The sequence below is a fragment of the Pristiophorus japonicus genome, chromosome 30 (genome assembly GCF_044704955.1).
Source record: "Pristiophorus japonicus isolate sPriJap1 chromosome 30, sPriJap1.hap1, whole genome shotgun sequence".
NCBI classification, from domain to species: domain Eukaryota; kingdom Metazoa; phylum Chordata; class Chondrichthyes; family Pristiophoridae; genus Pristiophorus; species Pristiophorus japonicus.
Genome location: NC_092006.1, coordinates 6,090,215 through 6,111,612, shown reverse-complemented (window position 1 = coordinate 6,111,612; position 21,398 = coordinate 6,090,215). Strand labels below are relative to the sequence as shown.

Here is a 21,398-nt window from a genome sequence, read left to right as displayed (position 1 = left end):
GGCCGACTCCTGTTCCTGTTTCTTACGTCATGTTGGGAATCCAGTCCCGAGATTTGGCCTCCTCCTGTGCCCCTGGAAGCATACTCTCCGATCAAGTGGCCCAAAATGTAATTTTCATCGTGTGCCCAGACATGTCCACTAGATATGTTCGAAAGTGACCAACAGTTTCAGCTCATCAACATTGTAATTCCACGAGGACTAACGGTCCAATTAACAAACCACGTTGACATGAAGTTAAATCACAGATGTCGAGAATCACGATTTAACGTGACATCAAGAGCAGCATTATTTACCGCGCTGCTGCATTTTATCGCTAAGTACCCTGGTTATTTATTAGAAATGTCTGCCGGCAACAGGAACTCAAATCAGAACTATTCCTGAGGCTCATCAATGGCTTTTGCTGTTTATCAAATCTCTCCATGGCCTCGCGCCCCTCCGCCCCGTCCGATTCTGTAACCTCCTCCAGCCCCTACACCCCTCCCTATCTCTGTAACCTCCTCCAGCCCCTACACCCCTCCCTATCTCTGTAACCTCCTCCAGCCCCTACACCCCTCCCTATCTCTGTAACCTCCTCCAGCCCCTACACCCCTCACTATCTCTGTAGCCTCCTCCAGCCCCTACACACCTCCCTATCTCTGTAACCTCCTCCAGCCCCTACACCCCTCCCTATCTCTGTAGCCTCCTCCAGCCCCTACACCCCTCACTATCTCTGTAACCTCCTCCAGCCCCTACACCCCTCCCTATCTCTGTAACCTCCTCCAGCCCCTACACCCCTCCCTATCTCTGTAACCTCCTCCAGCCCCTACACCTCTCCCTATCTCTGTAACCCCCTCCAGCCCCTACACCCCTCCCTATCTCTGTAACCCCCTCCAGCCCCTACACCCCTCACTATCTCTGTAACCCCCTCCAGCCCCTACACCCCTCCCTAGCTATGTAACCCCCTCCAGCCCCTACACCCCTCCCTATCTCTGTAACCTCCTCCAGCCCCTACACCCCTCCCTATCTCTGTAACCTCCTCCAGCCCTTACACCCCTCCCTAGCTCTGTAACCTCCTCTAGCCCCTACACCCCTCCCTATCTCTTTAACCTCCTCCAGCCCTACAACCCCCTGCGATCTCTGCGTTCCTCCAATTCTGCCCTCCTGCACATCCCCAATTTCCATCGCTCCACCATCGGTGGCTGTGCCTTCAGTTGCCTAGGCCCCAAGCTCTGGAACTCCCTCCCTAAACCTGTCCGCCTCTTTCCTCCTTTAAGACGCGCCTTGAAACATGCCTCTCTGACCCAGCTTTTGAGTGCCTGTCCCTAATATCTCCTTATGCGGCTCGGTGTCTTATTATGTCTGGTTTTATTATAACATCATGAAACACCACCACAGGTCGGAGCTATAAATAGAGCTGGAGCACAGGCCCTGGAACATTGTGGGTGAAGGTGCGACAAATGAGGGTACGGGGCCCAGAAGAGGCGAGGGCCCAGGGGCAGCATGGGCCCAGCCCACACTGTGCGATATGTGCGCGCACTGGGTCCGTGCAGCAGAGCTGGTCTCCGGTCGTCCTGGTTAACCCTTGCCACTGGACCAAGACCTCGCTCTGTCAAGCCCGTGTGGTGACTGGTGTGCAACGGCCACCCCACGTTAAAAAAATCCACCCACAGGCATCTTCCGCCCTCTCGATTGGAGTTCAGGACTGGAACATCGGGTCCTTCATTGAAACATCTGTGAACTCTTGTCATCCTTGTTCGAGGGGCCTATGAAGATGTCTGATTTATGCTCCTGTGAAGCTCCTTTGGGTCGTTTCGCTGCGTTTCATCCCGGGACCTGAACTCCTGGAGCATGCGTGATATAGACTGCGACTCAGAGGTGAAGAACTCCTATTAGATCAAAGCAGATTAATCCAAATCAGATAGATGTAGACTCCAGTGATTAATCAACGTGGGGTTTTATTAATACTGACAGAAAGTACAAACAGATTATACATCCATATACTTACTAGGAGGATATCCATCGGGACTATCTTTAATTCTAATCCAGGAGTGTTCTCAGCATGGAGTTCCAAAAAATTACTGGAAGCTCGCCTATTGATACACCTGGATGGAAAATGTCACATGGTTCGTTCTACATCTATCAATTGTGAGATTATTGTCATGTGATCTTTATGCATCATACGCCACTGCATCAGTAGGTGGTAATAGCGCGTGACATAAACACATTGCTCTCTGGAAATGGACACTTCAAGTCGCTGGAGAAATACCACCAAGATCTCCGCAAAATCCTGCAAATCCCCTGGGAGGCCAGACACACCAACGTTAGCGTCCTCGACCAGGCCCAACATCCCCAGCATCGAAGCACTGACCGCACTCGACCAGCTCCGCTGGGCAGGGCCACATTGTCCGCATGGCCCAGACACGAGACTCCCAAAGCGAGCGCTCTACTCGGAACTCCTTCACGGCAAACGAGACAAAGGTGGGCAGAGGAAACGTTACAAGGGACCACCCTCAAAGCCTCCCCTTGATAAAGTGCAACATCCCCACCGACACCTGGGAGTCCCTGGCCCAAAGACCAGTCCGCCCTAAGTGGAGGAAGTGCATCCCGGGAGGGCGCTGAGCACCTCGAGTCTCGTCGCCGAGAGCGTGCAGAAACCAAGCGCAGGCAGCGGAAGGAGCGTGTGGCAAACCAGTCCCACCCTCCCCTTCCCTCAACCACTGTCTGTCCCACCTGTGACAGGGACTGTGGCTCTCGTATCGGGCTGTTCAGTCACCTAAGGATTCATTTTAAGAGTGGAAGCAAGTCTTCCTCGATTCTGAGGGACTGCCTATGATGATGACGATGATGCTCACTGGAAAGTTTAATCTATGTCGGAGTTAAGACAATTTTGCAGGGTTATGGACAATCACACTGTAACAGAATGAAAGCAACGTTAATGTATAGAGGACATGCTGGAAATCTCAATGGGTCAGGGAGCATCTGTGGAGAGAGAAACAGAGTTAACATTTCGGGTCTGTGACCTTTCACCAGAACTCATCAGATAGGTTCGGACGCCACTGATAAATCAACATTGGTTTTATTAATATTGACAGCGTCTATTTCCAGCATTTTTTTTCATTTCAGATTCCCGCATCGGCAGTACTTTGTTTTTGAAAAAGTAGACATGTTGGCACCAAACTGCCTATAGTTCTTCGAAAAACTCTGCAATGCTTCTTAAATTACATTAACCTGCAAAATCTCGACGACCTAATTTAATCTGTGCATTCGACTCTCGCCCACAGAATACAAAGATATTAATACTGACTTAATATTGTTAAGCTCGATGTAATGCACTGCTATACAGCCTTCTTCAACCACTGCAGTCCGTGTGGTGAAGGTGCTCCTTACTTAAGGAAGGATATACTAGCCTTGGAGCGGGTACAGAGACGATTCACTAGGCTGATTCTGGAGATGAGGGGGTTACCTTATGATGATAGATTGAGTAGACTGGGTCTTTACTCGTTGGGAGTTCAGAAGGATGAGGGGTGATCTTATAGAAACATTTAAAATAATGAAAGGGATAGACAAGATCGAGGCAGAGAGGTTGTTTCCACTGGTCGGGGAGACTAGAACTAGGGGTCATGGCCTCAAAATACGGGGGAGCCAATTTAAAACCGAGTTGAGAAGGAATTACTTCTCCCAGAGGGTTGTGAATCTGTGGAATTCTCTGCCCAAGGAAGCAGTTGAGGCTAGCTCATTGAATGTATTCAAGTCACAGATAGATAGATTTTTAACCAATAAGGGAATTAAGGGTTACGGGGAGAGGGCGGGTAAGTGGAGCTGAGTCCACGGCCAGATCAGCCATGATCTTGTTGAATGGCGGAGCAGGCTCGAGGGGCTAGATGGCCTACTCCTGTTCCTAATTCTTATGTTCTTATTATGTTCTCCCACAGTGCTGTTAGGGAGAGAGTTCCAGGATTGTGACCCAGCGACGATGAAGGAATGGCCGATATATTTCCAAGTCGGATGGTGTGTGACTGGGAGGGGAACGTGGAGGTGGTGGTGTTCCCATGCGCCTGCTGCCCTTGACCTTCTAGGTGGTAGAGGTCGCGGGTTTGGGAGGTGCTGCTGAAGAAGCCTTGGCGAGTTGCTGCAGTGCATCTTGTAGACGGTGCACACTGCAGCCAGGGGGCGCCGGTGGTGGAGGGAGTGAGTATTGAAGGTGGTGGGTAGCGTGCCGATCAAGCGGGCTGCTTTGTCCTGGATGGTGTCGAGCTTCTCGAGTGTTGTTGGAGCTGCAACTCCTCCAGGCAAGTGGAGAGTGTTCCATCACACTCCTGACTTGTGCCTTGTAGATGGTGGGAAGGCTTTGGGGAGTCAGTCAGTCATTGAAAGTTGGCATGCAGGTAACAGCAGGCAGTGAAGAAGGCAAATGGCATGTTGGCCTTCATAGCGAGAGGATTTGAGTATAGGAGCAGGGAGGTCTTACTGCAGTTGTACAGGGTCTTGGTGAGGCCACACCTGGAATATTGTGTACAGTTTTGGTCTCCTAATCTGAGGAAGGACATTCTTGCTATTGAGGGAGTGCAGCAAAGGTTCACCAGACTGATTTCCGGGATGGCAGGACTGACATATGAAGAAAGACTGGATCGACTAGACTTATATTCACTGGAGTTCAGAAGAATGAGGGAGGATCTCATAGAAACATATAAAATTCTGATGGGATTGGACAGGTTAGATGCAGGAAGAATGTTCCCGATGTTGGGGAAGCCCAGAACAGGGGTCACAGTCTAAGGATAAGGGATAAGCCATTTAGGACCGAGATGAGGAGAAACTTCTGCATTCAGAGAATTGTGAACCTGTGGAATTCTCTACTGCAGAGAGTTGTTGAGGCCAGTTCGTTGGATATATTCAAAATGGAGTTAGATGTAGCCCTTACGGCTAAAGGGATCAAAGGGCATGCAGAGAAAGCAGGAATGGGGTATTGAAGTTGCATGATCAGCCATGATCATATTGAATGGTGGTGCAGGCTCGAAGGGCCGAATGGCCTGCTCCTGCACCTATTTTCTATGTTTCTATGTTTCTAGGAGGTGAGACACTCGGCGCAGAATACCCAGCCTCTGACCCGCTCTTGTGGCCACAGTATTTATGTGGCTGGTCCAGTTAGGTTTCTGGTCAATGGTGACCCCCAGGATGTTGATGGTGGGGGATTCGGTGATGGTAATGCCGTAGAATGTCAAGGGGAGGTGGTTAGACTCTCGCTTGTTGAAGACGGTCATTGCCTGGCACTTGTGTGGTGCGAATGTTACTTGCCACTTATCAGTCCAAGCCTGAATGTTGTCCAGGTCTTGCTCCATGCGGGCACGGACTGCTCCATTATCTGAGGAGTTGCGAATGGACTAAACACTGTGCAATAATCAGCGAACATCCCCATTTCTGACCTTCTGTTGGGGGGAAGGTCATAAGCTTGTAACAGGACAGACTGTTCCAGTCCTGAGACAGTCATTGTCATAATATGGCCGTAATTAGAGATGGGAAAGTGAGTTCTGGAAGAGCCAGACATGTTATATACACAGTCCGTGCTGGGATAGTGAAGTCATTAGCACAACGAGGCTGTGATTTATGCTATTATGCAACAGTCTGCGATAAATCAGCTCCGATTTGTGATATGTTGGGACCTTTGAGAATAAAACGATGCTGATGAAAACATGCACTGAACTAGAGAAAGTAAAAGAGATCGCATTTCGATAGCGCCTTTCACGTCCTTAGGCTGCCTCAAAGCACATCACAGCCAATGAAATACATTTTCTGAAGTGCGCTCGCTGTTGGGATGCGGGAAACGCGGCAGCCGATTTGCGCACAGCAAGCTCCCACAACCAGCCATGTGATAATCTGTTTTTATTTAGAGATATTGGTTCAGGGAATAATATTGGCTGGAATAATATGTTACACGGCTCGGTGCAAAATCTTTTGTTCGCGATCGTTCCTGCTGTTTTTGTTGCTACGCTGAACAGAAGAAACATAAGAACATACGAAATAGGAGCAGGAGTCGGCCATTCGGCCCCTCGATCCTGCTCCGCCTTTCAATAAGATCGCGGCTGATCCGATCATGGACTCAGCTCCACTTCCCCGCCCGCTCCCCATAACCCTCGACTCCCTTATCGCTCAGAAATATGTCTTTCTTTGTCTTAAATATATTCAATGACACAGCCTCCACAGCTCTCTGGGGCAGAGAATTCCACAGATTTACAAGAAGAAATTCCTCCTCATCTGCATCTTAAATGGGCGACCCCTGATTCCAAAACTGTGCCCCCTAGTTCTAGATTCCCCCACGAGGGGAAACATCCTCTCTGCATCTACCCTGTCCAGCCCCCTCAGAATCTTATACGTTTCAGTAAGATCGGCTCTCATTCTTCTGAACTCCAACATGTACAGGCCCAACCTGCTCAACCTTAAGTCAGCCTTATGAAGGCGCTATATAACTTCAGGCGGTTGTTGTAGGAATGGTTCTGGAGAGTTCCCGAGTAGAGCGCTTGCTTTGGGAGTCTCGTGTCGGGCGTGCTCAACAGGTGAATCTGCCCCACGCTCTCTCTGAAGCCGACATAACCTTCCTGAGGTGTGGAACCCAGAACTGAATGCCGTTACCCCCGATGGGGTCAGGTCCGCAAGAACTGCCACTGATGTGTGACAGGAGGGGGAATGTGATCCTGAATCAGTGTCCGCCGTGGCTCAGTGGGCAGCACCCTCGCCTCTGAGTCAGAAGGTTGTGGGTTCGAGTTCCACTCCAGGGACTTGAGCACATAAATCTAGGCTGACACTCCCAGTGCTGAGGGAGCTCAGCGCTGTCGGAGGGGGCGGTACTGAGGGAGCGCCGCACTGTCGGAGGGGCGGTACCTAGGGAGCACCGTACTGCGCTGTCGGAGGGGCGGTACTGAGGGAGTGCCGCACTGTCGGAGGGGCAGTACTGAGGGAGCGCCGCACTGTCGGAGGGGCAGTACTGAGGGAGCGCCGCACTGTCGGAGGGGCAGTACTGAGGGAGCGCCGCACTGTCGGAGGGGCAGTACTGAGGGAGCGCCGCACTGTCGGAGGGGCAGTACTGAGGGAGCGCCGCACTGTGGGAGGGGCAGTACTGAGGGAGCGCCGCACTGTCGGAGGGGCAGTACTGAGGGAGCGCCGCACTGTCGGTTAAACCGAGACCCCCATCTGCCCTCTTAGGTGGACCACTACTTCGAAGAAGAGCAGGGGAGTTATCAAAGTGATTGTCTGCATGAACATTTTGTGGCCTCCTGCGTAGGCACATGGTATATCGGAGCCACGCATGTGCAGTAACCCCACAGTTGCGGCTTGCAGTGCAGCGTGGGCCTTGGATCCATGGGAGAAGGTCCGTCACTGGATCTGTGCTGGCCGGGGGAGTGGGGAGTGGGGGGGGGCGCGGAGATAACCAGAGAGAGAGAGAGAGGGAGTCGGAAGGTAGGGGAGATCAGGAACTAGGGGGAGGGGAGAAGGTCATGAACTGGGGGGGAAAGGTCAGGACTGGGGGTAAAGGTCAGAAAGTGGGGGGAGAAGGTCAAGAACTCCGGGGGGGGGCGCAGAAGGTCAGGAATCCCGAGGGTCGTGTGGTGAGGAGTTCGAAGAGTACACTGTGGATGGGGGAAGAACATGAACCAGTTCTAAAGATGGGGGAGGTTGTGGAATGTGAGCGATCACCTGATCCAGATTGTAAGATGGATCACACCCTTCCAACGCCAACCCCCCGTTCACACTCGCCCCACAACCCCCCTCTCCTCCGCCGAGACATCGTTGTTTTCTCGGAAAGCTCGGTGTGTGTGCGGCAAGGTACATCATTGGACTGGATGAAACCCGCAAGTCACGACCCTGTCACGAATTATTTACCTGTTAACAACCGTGTGTGACCCTCACAAGGTGCCCCATCTATGGAGGGGCGGGGAGGGGGGGGGTGGGAGGGGAGAGAAGACCAGGAACTTGTTGGGAGGAGGTCATGAACCCGGGGGTGGTGGCAGGGTGGGGGTTGTGGGGGAAGGAACTTGGGCAGTGGGAGAATATCAGGAACATGGGCAGAGGTCAGGAGCTCGGTGGGCGGGGAGGTTGTCAGGAACTTGGGCGGGGCATGGGGAGATCAGGAACTCAGTGAGGCGGGGGGAGGGAGGTCACTAGAAACTTTGGCAGGGGCTGGGAGAAGGTCTTGATCCATGAGGGTGAGCCCTGTCTGCTCCAAGTGAGCTCGATTCGGTCTGGAGCCTGGCAATCAGAATGGCCCGAATTACACTTTGCAAAGTACTTGATTACTTAGGCAGGCAGGCTCGAATTCCAGAGAAACTGCTGGGTGTGTCTTGTCCTCCAAGGGGGCCCATCTGAAATCAGGCCTCGTCATCCAAGGTGACCAATCAGAACTTTGGTGTTGCAAATAGACATGTCCGCCAATTGTCCCCGGTGTCCTGGGGCCAATATTTATCCCTCAATCAACCTAACAAACACAGATGATCAGGGTCATTATCACATTGCTGTTTGTGGGAGCTTGCTGTGCGCAAATTAAGCAGCCGTGTTTCCCATATTACAACAGTGACTACATTTCAAAAGTGATGCATTGGCTGTAAAGCACTTTGGGACGTCCGCTGGTCGTGATAGAAATGCAAGTCTTCCTGAATGAAATTGGTAATCAGTGCCGAATCAAAGCCCTTAAACCTATCCCAATAATCGAGATTGTCCGCACACATTTCATGCAGGAGTTTCCAGGCCAACAGGCAGACAGAGAGTCAATCTGGGATGGGTGTGACCCAAGGTTCAGGAGTACGAACCCATTTGGGCACTCATCTACCCCAATAACAGAAGCTTACAGATTGTAACATTTCTAAATCTCTCTGGGCTTATATTTGACAGTGAGACGATTCTTTCAAAACAATTGGAAGAGTTTATTAAAAACACACATTCATGCACATTAGCAGCAGTAATCAGTTATTTAGTTACAACAGATGAGGTTATAATAAAAACGATATAAGTTTCTTCCCTTTGGCTGGCTGGTTGGACACATGGATTGCTGTTTAGCTGGTCTTCAGGGATGTCTCGTGCCATGTGTCCAAGAGCGAGAGCGAACGGTTGCTGCAGGGTCCTTTATACTCCTCATGATTGGACCTTGGTTCCAGGACAGTTCCTTATTGTACCTTGGTTCCAGGGCAGTTCCTTATTGTACCTTGGTTCCAGGGCAGTTCCTTATTGACTCCCCTCACATATGTGGCTGTTTGGACTAGCCCACTCACCTCTTCTTTAGATTATGCTAAAATGTCTTTCCAATTAAGACAAAGGACAAAAGCCATGTGACATCTGTGGGGGCTTTCATTTTGATTCCTTTTGTTTCAACACAGACGGGCCTTCCCGTATAATCTACACTTTTAACATTTATACATACACAGAATCAATTAGCAAACACTTTCATTCTTAGAGATGGTCTACCAAAATACAAGCCAATTAGCCATTCAACGCCAATAAAGAAAGACTTGGATTTATATAGCGCCTTTCACGACTACCGGATATCTCAAAGCGCTTTACAACCAATGAAGTACTTTTTGGAGTGTGGTCACTGTTGTAATGTGGGAAATGCGGCAGCTCAATTGCGCACAGCAAGCTCCCGCAAACAACAATGTGATAATGACCCACATCATCTGTTTTTTTGTTCTATTGATTGAAGAATAAATATTGGTCCCAGGACACCGGGGATAACTCCCCCTGCTCTTCTTTGAAATAGTGCCATGGGATCTTTTACGTCCACTTGGGAGAGCAGATGGGACCTCAGTTTAACGTCTCATCCGAAAGACGGCCCCTCCGACAGTGCGGCGCTCCCTTGGTACTGCCCCTCTGACACTGCAGCACTACCTCAGGACTGCCCCTCCGACAGTGCTGCACTCCCTCGGTACTGCCCTCTGACAGTGCGGCACTCCCTCAGTACTGCCCCTTCGACAGTGTGGCACTCCCTCAGCACTGCATTGGAGTGTCAGTCTGGATTTTTTTGTGCCTCTGGGATTCAAATCCCCAATCTAAATTGTATTTTTTGTTATTAGTGGTGGAGGAGTGGTGCTTATAGAAAGATTTGAAACACCAATGAATTCAAACAAGTAGACAATCATTAGTAACAATGACTCTGTATTAATAATGCAATCAGTTCCATACAATAGCAATCGAATAGTACATCAGTTCGTCATTATATGCTTTACTGATAACAGGCCTATTTAAAAGGTTACGTGGATTACCAAAATCACCGTTAATATTAGTGTTTCTTTTCTAAATACGTTTATAGAAGCATTACATGGTTTACATCGACGGAAGGATAGATATTTCTGACAGGATAACAGGTGTGACAGATTATCGGTACCATCAGGGAACTGAATCTGTTTTTAAATTACCAGAGTGTCTCATAATCACGGCACTGGTTAACTTAATCATTTAACTGGTAACTAAAGCTAATAATTAAAAAAAATATTATTCATTCCTGGGATGTGTGCGTCACTGGCAAGGCCGGCATTTATTGTCCATCCCTAATTGCCCCTTGAGAAGGTGGTGGTGAGCCGCCTTCTTGAACCGCTGCAGTCCGTGTGGTGAAGGTGCTCCCACAGTGCTGTTAGGGAGGGAGTTCCAGGATTGTGACCCAGCGACGATGAAGGAACGGCCGATATATTTCCAAGTCAGGATGGTGTGTGACTGGGAGGGGAACGTGGAGGTGGTGGTGTTCCCATGCGCCTGCTGCCCTTGTCCTTCTAGGCGGGTAGAGGGCGCGGGTTTGGGAGGTGCTGCCGAAGAAGCCTTGGCGAGTTGCCGCAGTGCATCTTGTAGACGGTGCACACTGCGGCCACAGTGCGGCAGTGGTGGAGGGAGTGAATGTTGAAATTGCAATGAGATATCATAGAGTAGAATCATAGAAAATTACGACACAGAAGGAGGCCATTCAGCCCATCGTGTCCGCGCCGGCCGACAAAGAGCCACCCAGCCTAATCCCACTTTCCAGCTCTCGGTCCGTAGCCCTGTAGGTTACAGCTGTTCAAGCGCACATCCAAGTACAGGCAACTCTCAATTATCCGGGTCCCTCGGGGATTGGGCGATGCCGGGTAAACGATTTCTCCGTTGGAGCGAGTCGACATTATAAAGTTAAAACTTCAATGAATAAATACTGTGCAATCAGCTACAAACAGTAACAAGGCACTTCAGGATGGACATTACCAGCATGCATGCAGGTGGTCTCGAGGAGGAGATTGTCCAGCGCGATGTCTTCCTGGGCTGAACGGACTCCGACATCAGCGGCGGCCACGAGAGGCAGCAGCGCGTGCACACGCGGAATTTTAAATGTCGTTACAGCGGTTTCCCGTTGCATCCGTGTACGGATAATCAAGAGTTGCCTGTACTTTTTAAATATGGTCAGGGTTTCTGCCTCTACCACCCTTTCAGGCAGTGAGTTCCACCCCAGACCCCCACCACCCTCTGGGTGAAGACATTTCCCCTCAAATCCCCTCTTAACCTCCCACCAATTACTTTAAATCTCTGCCCCCTTGTTGTTGACCCCTCTGCTAGGGGAAACAGGTCCGTCCTATCCACTCTATCCAGGCCCCTCATAATTCTGTACACTTCAATAAGGTCTCCCCTCAGCCTCCTCTGTTCCAAAGAAAACAACCCAAGCCTGTCCAACCTTTACATTTTCGAGGGTTTGTACGCTCGAGTGAGTTGGAGCAAGAGTGAAGCGGTTAACGAGAAGGTCTTCCCATCCTTCCTAAAAATTAGTCTCACATCTCGCCCCTTACTCTTTCCCCTGGGCACTGCAATTCTTTACCCCTTCCAATATTTATCGAATTCCCTTTTGAAAGTCACTATTGAATCTGCTCGCACTGTCCTTTCAGGCAGCGCAGTGCGTTCCTGATCACAACAGCTCGCTGCATGAAAAAACATTCTCCTCATCTTCCCCTCTGGTTCCTTTGCCGATTATCTTAAGTGTGTGTCCTCTGGTCATCGAACCTCCCTGCCAGTGGAAACAGTTTTTCCTGACTGACTCTATGAAAACAAGTTTCCATGGCCCCATAACATGTTGAACTCGCGACCACATGGAATAGTTGTGGCAAAGCATATGGATGCCCTTAAGGGGGGAGCTAGATAAAGATATACAGGAGAAAGGAATAGAAAGGATGGGGTGAGATGCAGAGGGATGGGAGGAGGCTTGTGTGGAGCATAAACACTGGCACAGGCCAGTTGAGCCGCATAGCTTGTTTCTGTGCTTGTACATTCTATGCAATTCTCTGTCCCAACAATGTACACCGTGCGTCTGTCTAACTGAGCAACAGATGTATTCCATACGTTAGGCACCCCTGGGAGGTGTGGATCAGTTTTTTGCTCATCATCATCCTCATTGTCGTAGGCAGTCCCACGGAATCGAGGAAGACTTGCTTCCACTCTTAACATGAGTCCTTAGGTGGCTGAACAGTCCAATACAGGAACCACAATCCCTGGGTCACAGGTGGGACAGATAGTCGTTGAGGGAAAGGGTGGGTGGGACTGGTTTGCCGCACGCTCCTTCCGCTGCCTGCGCTTGGTTTCTGCACGCTCTCGGCAACGAGACTCGAGGTGCTCAGCGCCCTCCCGGATGCACTTCCTCCACTTAGGGCAGACTGGTCTTTGGCCAGGGACTCCCAGGTGTCGGTGGGGATGTTGCACTTTATCAGGGAGGCTTTGAGGGTGTCCCTTGTAACGTTTCCCCTGCCCACCTTTGGCTCGTTTGCTGTGAAGGAGTTCCGAGTAAAGCGCTTGCTTAGGGAGTCTCGTCTCTGGCATGCGGACAACGTGGCCCGCCCAGCGGAGCTGATCAGTTTTTTGGTACCACACTGGTGGTGGTGCGGGGCACTGTGTCACCTCTTCTGCCGCGGACCTCAGATTCCGGTTGACTGTGCATTTGGTTCAAGGGGATGGCAACTTGGCTGTCTTCGGTATGCTCCCTGTAGCAGGCGGCAGAGAGGCACATCCAAGGGTAGCTGATGGAGGACGCTCTCCAGAAGAGGTTCTTCAGGGACTTCCTGAACTCCTTCCTCCTCAGGCAGTAGATGATGGGGTTGATGCAGCTGTTGGTGTAGGCCAGGCAGATGGTTAGTGGGTGGACGTAGGTGTGGGCCATGTAGTAGGCCCTGGTCCAGTGTACCAGCTCCAACTTCACCAAAACCCCCCAGAAGGTGATGACGTGGTTGGGTAACCAACAGAGAAAGAAGGTCAGCACCAGTATCATGATGGATTTGGTAACCTTGGATTGTCGCTTTTGATTGTTGGCATTTAAATTATGGCGCCGTAGAAAGTTTAAGAGCAACAAATAGCACACAGATATGATTATCAGAGGCATTATTAGACCCATCGTGATCTTCTGAATGTGATAGAGGGCCAGAAAAGTAGGGCCCTCCGGGAATTTCTGGATGCAGAACTCTTCGCCCTGAATGCTGATGGTCTTGGAGTAGATGGTCGGGGGTAAGCTGGCCATGCCGGCTACCAGCCAGATGGCCAGGCAGACCCACTTCACCGCGCAAGGTCTGAGGGGGGTCCGGCCCGGCCTCAGGGTCCTCACCACCGAGCAGTAGCGGCTGACACTCATGGCAGTGAGGAAGAAGACACTGGCGTACATGTTGAGCATGGTGACGAAGAGGACCAGCTTGCACATGGCGTTGCCGAAGGGCCAGCTGTGGTCGAGGGCGACGGCGGCCGCCCAGAAGGGCAGCACCAGCACAAAGTGGAAATCGGTGAGGGCCAGGTTGAAGACGAAGAAGTCGATGGCCGACTTGTTGCGCCCGTTGACTGCCCGGATCAGGTACAGGACCAGGAGGTTCCCAAAAAGCCCCACGGCGCACACCACCAGATACATAAGCGCCACAAAGATTCGGAGGACAGTGTCGAACACTCCGAGGGCACCCAGACCACCCGGTTCAAAGGGCAATGTGCTGTTCAGGGTCACTAAGTAGCTGTCATTTGCCTCATCGATAAAATCCAACTCACTCGTCATTGTACCAAACTAAAGCAACATTCGAGCCTTCGATTAAGAGCAACCAGTCACAGAGATAATGACATCTACAATGGCCTGAGATACCACAGTCCTTATTCCGATGAGACGTTAAACCAACGCTCTCTCAGTTGAATACAAAAGATCCCAGGCCACTATTTGGAAGAAGAGTAATGGGAGGGGGGTGGGGGGCGGGGTGAGTCCTGCGGTCAATATTTATCCCTCACCCAAATATCACAAAAAAAAAAGATCTGGGTTCTTTACCTCATTGCTGTTTGTGGGAGCTTGCTGTGCGCAAATTGGCTGCCGCATTTCCTCCCTTACACTTCAAAAATGCACTTCATTGGCTGTAAAGCACTTTGGGACGGCCCTGAGGTTGCAACAGGCACTATAGCAATGCAAATCTTTCTTTTTATTACTCGTTCTGGGAGCGTAGGTCGTTGCGTCAAGTATTTGGTCCTTAATTTCTCAGCAGATTGAGGTCGGCCGACTGCCTGCTGTGTAGTTTTCTTGGGCTGCCGCGTCCCTTCTGCATCTTTGCATTAACGTGGCTGTCGATTCCACTCCAGTCGCTCGGCACAGTTGCAGAATTGCAAGGTTTGGGATGAATCTGTGCGTCTCCAGTGCGCGCTGCCCTCGCAGGAAATCGGTCACCCTCGCTCGCTCCTGTCTTCCCCCACCGCCTCAACGCACGCACTCACGCAGTGTCCAGGTGCGGCCGAGCTCTAGACGTCCCTCGGGAGGGGCCTGGGCACCTCGGAGTGCCCGGTATCCTGATCCTGAGTTGTCTCCTTTGACTCCCTTCGAAGGAGGGAAGGGGTGGGAAGTGGGTGGGGGGGGGGGGAGGGGCAGGTTCAGGAACCGGGTTGGGGTTACGGATGGGAGCTTTAGTGAGTCCCTGGTGTGCACAAAGTAAAAGTTCTTAAGGCTGATCCAATGTCTCACCTCGGGAAAGAGTAGCTGTCCAGGGTGCTGAAACCACAGGGGCGCCTAGATGTTCAGGACCACCTCAACATGCGCCTATCCTCAAATGCGCTGTCCAGGGTGCTGAAACCACAGGCGTGTCTAGATGTTCAGGACCACAACATGCACCTCTCCTCCAGTGCGCTGTCCAGGGTGCTGAAACCACAGGGGTGTCTAGATGTTCAGGACCACAACATGCACCTCTCCTCCAGTGCCCTGTCCAGGGTGCTGAAACCACAGGGGTACCTAGAAGTTCAGGACCACCTTAACATTCACCTCTCCTCCAATGCGCTGTCCACGGTCTGAAACCACAGGGGTACCTAGAAGTTCAGGACCACCTTAACATGCACCTATCCTCCAGTGCCCTGTCCAGGGTGCTGAAACCACAGGGGTACCTAGAAGTTCAGGACCACCACAACATGCACCTATCCTGCAGTGCCCTGTCCAGGGTGCTGAAACCACAGGGGCGCCTAGATGTTCAGGACCACCTTAACATGCACCTCTCTTCCAATGCGCTGTCCACGGTGGCTGAAACCACAGGGGTACCTAGAAGTTCAGGACCACAACATGCACCTCTCCCTGCGGTGCGACGTCCAGGGTGCTGAAACCACAGGGTCTCCCAGGCACTCAAGTCCACCTCAGCACTGACGCTCTCCCCTCGACTTCCTTCCCCCCCCCCGCTGGGCGAGGTGCGAGAGAGCCCTTTGCTTCAAGCGTCCGATGCCTCCTTCGCACAGTCCTCAATGTGCTGGCGTTCCTCACGGTGAACGCCTCTTTCTCTCCGCTGCCGGGTGGGCGGGGAGCCCACTCTTGGACAAGTCCCCACTTTCACGCTCAGCTCCAAACCAGAGCACCCGAGAGGGCAAATAGCTGCTCCATCATTTGCTGCGAGGCTGCTACACACTGATAACTTGGCCGTGCGCAGGAAGGTATTGTCAGAAAGCGCATTTGTTATTTTTTTTAAATCTCTCGACAGCAGAAAGCGTCTTGAGATGCCAGCCAAGATTGAGGGATTTATAACCTTTATCTCAGATTTCAGCCACTCTCCCGTACTACTGTCTGAAATAGGTGCAGCCGGGGAACAATGTTATCGAACGCCTTTCTTGCAAGGTGATAGCCACGTTATAACCGGACCTTCTCTGTCCTGGACTGACTAATGTTTTTGTGTTCTGGTGTCAATTCTCGGAGTTTTACAATTTAATCAGAGACTGGGACCATTTCCACTGTAGACTCGGGAGACTTGCAAGAGGGGTTGCGTTGTTGCTTGGAATTGTGCAGGGTTATAATTGCAATTTAAATGGAGAAAGATTGCAAAGTGCTGCAGTGCAGAGAGACCTGAGGGGTCCTTGTGCATGAAACACAAAAAGTTAGTATGCAGGTACAGCAAGTGATCAGGAAGGCCAGTGGAATCTTGGCCTTTATTGCAAGGGGGATGGAGTATAAAAGCAGGGAAGTCCTGCTACAACTGTACAGGGTATTGGTGAGGCCACACCTAGAGTACTGCATGCAGTTTTGGTCTCCGTATTTAAGGAGGGATATACTTGCATTGGAGGCTGTTCAGAGAAGGTTCACTCGGTTGATTCCGGAGATGAGGGGGTTGACTTATGAGGATAGGTTGAGTAGGTTGGGCCTATACTCATTGGAGTTCAGAAGAATGAGAGGTGATCTTATCGAAACATGTAAGATAATGAGGGGGCTCGACAAGGTGGATGCAGAGAGGATGTTTCCACTGATGGGGGAGACTAGAACTAGGGGGCATGGTCTCAGAATAAGGGGCCGCCCATTTAAAACTGAGATGAGGAGAAATTTCTTCTCTCAGAGGGTTGTAAATCTGTGGAATTCTCTGCCCCAGAGAGCAGTGGAGGCTGGGACATTGAATATATTTAAGGTGGAGATAGACAGATTTTTGAGCGATAAGGGAATGAAGGGTTATGGGGAGCGGGCAGGGAAGTGGAGCTGAGTCCATGATCAGATCAGCCATGATCGTATTGAATGGCGGAGCAGGCTCGAGGGGCCGAATGGCCAACTCCTGTTCCTATTTCTGATGTTCTTATGATGGAATAGATAGGAAACGATGATTTCTTCTGATTGGGGAGTTATAGGCAAGAGACTGGTCACCAAGGAGAGTGAAGTTAGGAGATATTTCTTTGCAGAGGGTTGATGTAACATGAAATTATTTTCACAGGGGAGTAGTTGAGGCAGAGAACGCTGCACCCGTTCTGAGAAAATGGAATGATTTAACTGGAGGAAGGTATGGGGAAGAGAGGAGAGCGAGTGGCACTGAAAGAAAGAAAGACTTGCATTCATATAGCGCCTTTCACGGCCACTGGACGTCTCAAAGCACTTTACAGCCAATGAAGTACTTTTGGAGTGTAGTACTGTGGGAAATGCAGCAGCTCAATTTGCGCACAGCAAGCTCCCACAAACAACACTGTGATAATGACCCAGATCAGCTGCTTTAGTTATGGCTAATTGAGGGATAAATATCGGCCCCAGGGCACTGGCAGAACTCCCTCTGCTCTTCTTCAAAATAGTGCCATGGGATCTTTTACGTTCACTGGAGGCGGCAGACGGGGCCTCGGTTTAATGTCTCGTCTGAAAGACAGCACCTCCGACAGTGTGGTGCTCCCTCAGTACTGCCCCTCCGACAGTGTGGTGCTCCCTCAGCACTGCCCCTCCGACAGTGCGACGCTCCCTCAGTGCTGCCCCTCCGACAGTGCGGCGTTCCTCAGTACTGCCCCTCCGACAGTGTGGCACTCCCTCAGTACTGCCCCTCCGACAGTGCGGCACTCCCTCAGTACTGCCCCTCCGACAGTGTGACGTTCCTCAGTACTGCCCCTCCGACAGTGCGGCACTCCCTCAGTACTGCCCCTCTGACAGTGCGGCGCTCCCTCAGTACTGCCCCTCCGACAGTGCGGCACTCCCTCAGCACTGCCCCTCTGACAGTGTGGCACTCCCTCAGTACTGTCCCTCCGACAGTGCAGCACTCCCTCAGTACTGCCCCTCCGACAGTGCGGTGCTCCCTCAGTACTGCCCCTCCGACAGTGCGGTATTCCTCAGTACTGCCCCTCCAACAGTGCGGCGCTCCCTCAGTACTGCCCCTCCGACAGTGCGGTGTTCCTCAGTACTGCCCCTCTGACAGTGCAGCGTTCCTCAGTACTGCCCCTCCGACAGTGCGGCGCTCCCTCAGTACTGCCCCTCTGACTGTGCGGCGCTCCCTCAGCACTGCCCCTCCGACAGAGCGGCGCTCCCACAATACCGCCCCTCTGACAGTGCGGCACTCCCTCAGTACTGCACTGAGAGTGTCAGCCCAGATTTGACTGGAACGGACATGTTGGGCCGAATGGTCTCATTCTGAACTATAAACAGAGTTTGAGAGTGGAAAATACAAGTTGGGTGAACAGTTAGAAAGTGACTTAAATGATTGTAGTGTATACCGCGCACCCCTCACTGTAACACTGATATACCCCAAACCCCTCACTGTAACACTGACATACCCCAAACCTCTCACTGTAACACTGATATACCCCAAACCCCTCACTGTAACACTGATATACCCGACACCCCTCACTGTAATACTGATATACCCCACACCCCTCACTGTAACACTGATATATCCCACACCCCTCACTATAACACTGATATAACCCACACCCCTTACTGTAACACCGATATACCCACACCTCTCACTGTAACACTGATATACCCCACACCCCTCACTGTAACACTGAACTGACATACCCCACACCACTCACTGTAACACTGATATACCCCACACCCCTCACTGTAACAATTACATACCCCACACCCCTCACTGTAACACTGACATACCCCACACCACTCACTGTAACACTGATATACCCCACACCCCTCACTGTAACACTGACATACCCCACAATCCTCACTGTAACACTGATATACCGCGCACCCCTCACTGTAACACTGATATAACTCACACCCCTCACTGTATTACTGATATACCCCACACCCCTCACTGTAACACCGATATACCCACACCTCTCACTGTAACACTGATATACCCCACACCCCTCACTGTAACACTGACATACCCCACACCACTCACTGTAACACTGATATAACCCACACCCCTCACTGTAACACTGACATACCCCACACCCCTCACTGTATCACTGACATACCCCACACCACTCACTGTAACACTGATATACCCCACACCCCTCACTGTAACACTGACATACCCCACACCCTCACTGTAACACTGACATACTCCACACCCCTCACTGTAACACTGATATACCCCACACCCCTCACTGTAACACTGACATACCCCACACCCCTCACTGTATCACTGACATACCCCACACCACTCACTGTAACACTGATATACCCCACACCCCTCACTGTAACATTGATATAACCCACACCCCTCACTGTAACACTGATATAACCCACACCCCTCACTGTAACACTGATATACCCCACACCCCTCACTGTAACACTGATATACCCCAAACCCCTCACTGTAACACCGATATACCCCACATCCCTCACTGTAACACTGATATAACCCACACCCCTCACTGTAACACTGATATACCCCACACCCCTCACTGTAACACTGATATACCCCAAACCCCTCACTGTAACACCGATATACCCCACATCCCTCACTGTAACACTGATATACCCCACACCCCTCACTGTAACACTGATATACCCCAAACCCCTTACTGTAACACTGATATACCCCACACCCCTCACTGTAACACTGATATACATCACACCCCTCACTGTAACACTGATATAGCCCACATCTCTCACTGTAACACTGATATACCCCACATCTCTCACTGTAACACTGATATACCCCACACCCCTCACTGTAACACTGATATACCCCACACCCCTCACTAACACTGATATACCCCACATCAATCACTGTAATACTGATATACCCCACACCCCTCACTGTAACACTGATATAACCCACACCCCTCACTGTAACACTGATATACCCCACACCTCTCACTGTAATACTGATATACCCCACACCCCTCACTGCAACACTGATATACCCCACACCCCTCACTGTAACACACTGATATACCCCACATCTCTCACTGTAACACTGATATACCCCACACCCCTCGCTGTAACTCTCTGATATACCCCACACCTCTCACTGTAACACTGATATACCCCACACCCCTCGCTGTAACTCTCTGATATACCCCACACCTCTCACTGTAACACTGATATACCCCACACCCCTCGCTGTAACTCTCTGATATACCCCACACTCTTCACTGTTCTAGTTTTTGCAATGACTCAACTTATAGCTACACAAAACCCATTGATTAATGACTTCAATTCAATTGAATTGGCAAAGAGAAATCAAGCACAAATTCATTCGAGGGAGATCTGAATTTAATAAAGGCTGCCCCCGTGTCCTAACTCGCAACGATTCCCGCTCACCCATCACCCCCTGTGCTCGCTGCCCCCGTGTCCTAATGCACACTGAGTCCCACTCACCCATCACCCCCTGTGCTCGCTGCCCCATGTCCTAATGGGCACCAAGTCCCGCTCACCCATCACCCCCCTGTGCTCGCTGCCCCCGTGTCCTAACTCGCACCGAGTCCCACTCACCCATCACCCCCTGTGCTCACTGCCCCGTGTCCTAACTCGCACCGAGTCCCGCTCACCCATCACCCCCTGTATCGCTGCCCCCGTGTCCTAATGCACACTGAGTCCCACTCACCCATCACCCCCTGTGCTCGCTGCCCCATGTCCTAACGTGCACCGAGTCCCGCTCACCCATCACCCCCTGTGCTCGCTGCCCCCGTGTCCTAATGCACACCGAGTCCCACTCACCCATCACCCCCTGTGCTCGCTGACCCGTGTCCTAACTCGCACTGAGTCCCGCTCACCCATCATCCCCTGTGCTCGCTGACCCCGTGTCCTAATGCACACCGAGTCCCACTCACCCATCACCCCCTGTGCTCGCTGACCCGTGTCCTAACTCGCACCGAGTCCCGCTCACCCATCACCCCCTGTGCTCGCTGACCTACATTGGCTCCCGGTTAAGCAACGCCTCGATTTAAAAACTTTCATCCTTCTTTTCAAATCCCTCCATGGCCTCGCTCCTCCCTATCTCTGTAACCTCCTCCAGCCCCTACACCCCTCCCTATCTCTGTAACCTCCTCCAGCCCCACAACTCCCCGAGATCTCTGCACTCCTCTAATTCTGCCCTCTTGAGCATCCCCCGATTTCCATCGCTCCACCATCGGTGGCCGTGCCTTCAGCTGCCTGGGCCCCAAGCTCTGGAACTCCCTCCCTAAACCTCTCCGCCTCTCTATCCTCCTTCAAGACGCTCCTTAAAACCCACCTCTTTGACCCAGCTTTTGGTCGCCTGTCCCTAATGTCTCCTTATGTGACCCAGTGTCAAACTTTGTTTTATAAACCTCGTGTG

General features: G+C 51.4%; 2 protein-coding genes across 2 annotated transcripts in view; both read right to left on the bottom strand.

The window, feature by feature from the left end:
* LOC139240101 (ankyrin repeat domain-containing protein 35-like) overlaps positions 1–11,335 on the bottom strand; it is a 70,424-nt gene extending 59,089 nt beyond the window's left edge. The window contains exon 1 of the mRNA XM_070868477.1: positions 11,185–11,335. Coding sequence (XP_070724578.1) covers positions 11,185–11,335 — 151 coding nt within the window. The remainder of the gene's footprint in view (positions 1–11,184) is intronic.
* A 1,476-nt stretch (positions 11,336–12,811) lies between these two features.
* LOC139240100 (relaxin-3 receptor 1-like) lies at positions 12,812–13,987 on the bottom strand. Its single transcript, XM_070868476.1, has one exon. The coding sequence runs from the start codon at positions 13,985–13,987 to the stop codon at positions 12,812–12,814; it is 1,176 nt and encodes a 391-aa protein (XP_070724577.1).
* Positions 13,988–21,398: the final 7,411 nt, after the last annotated feature.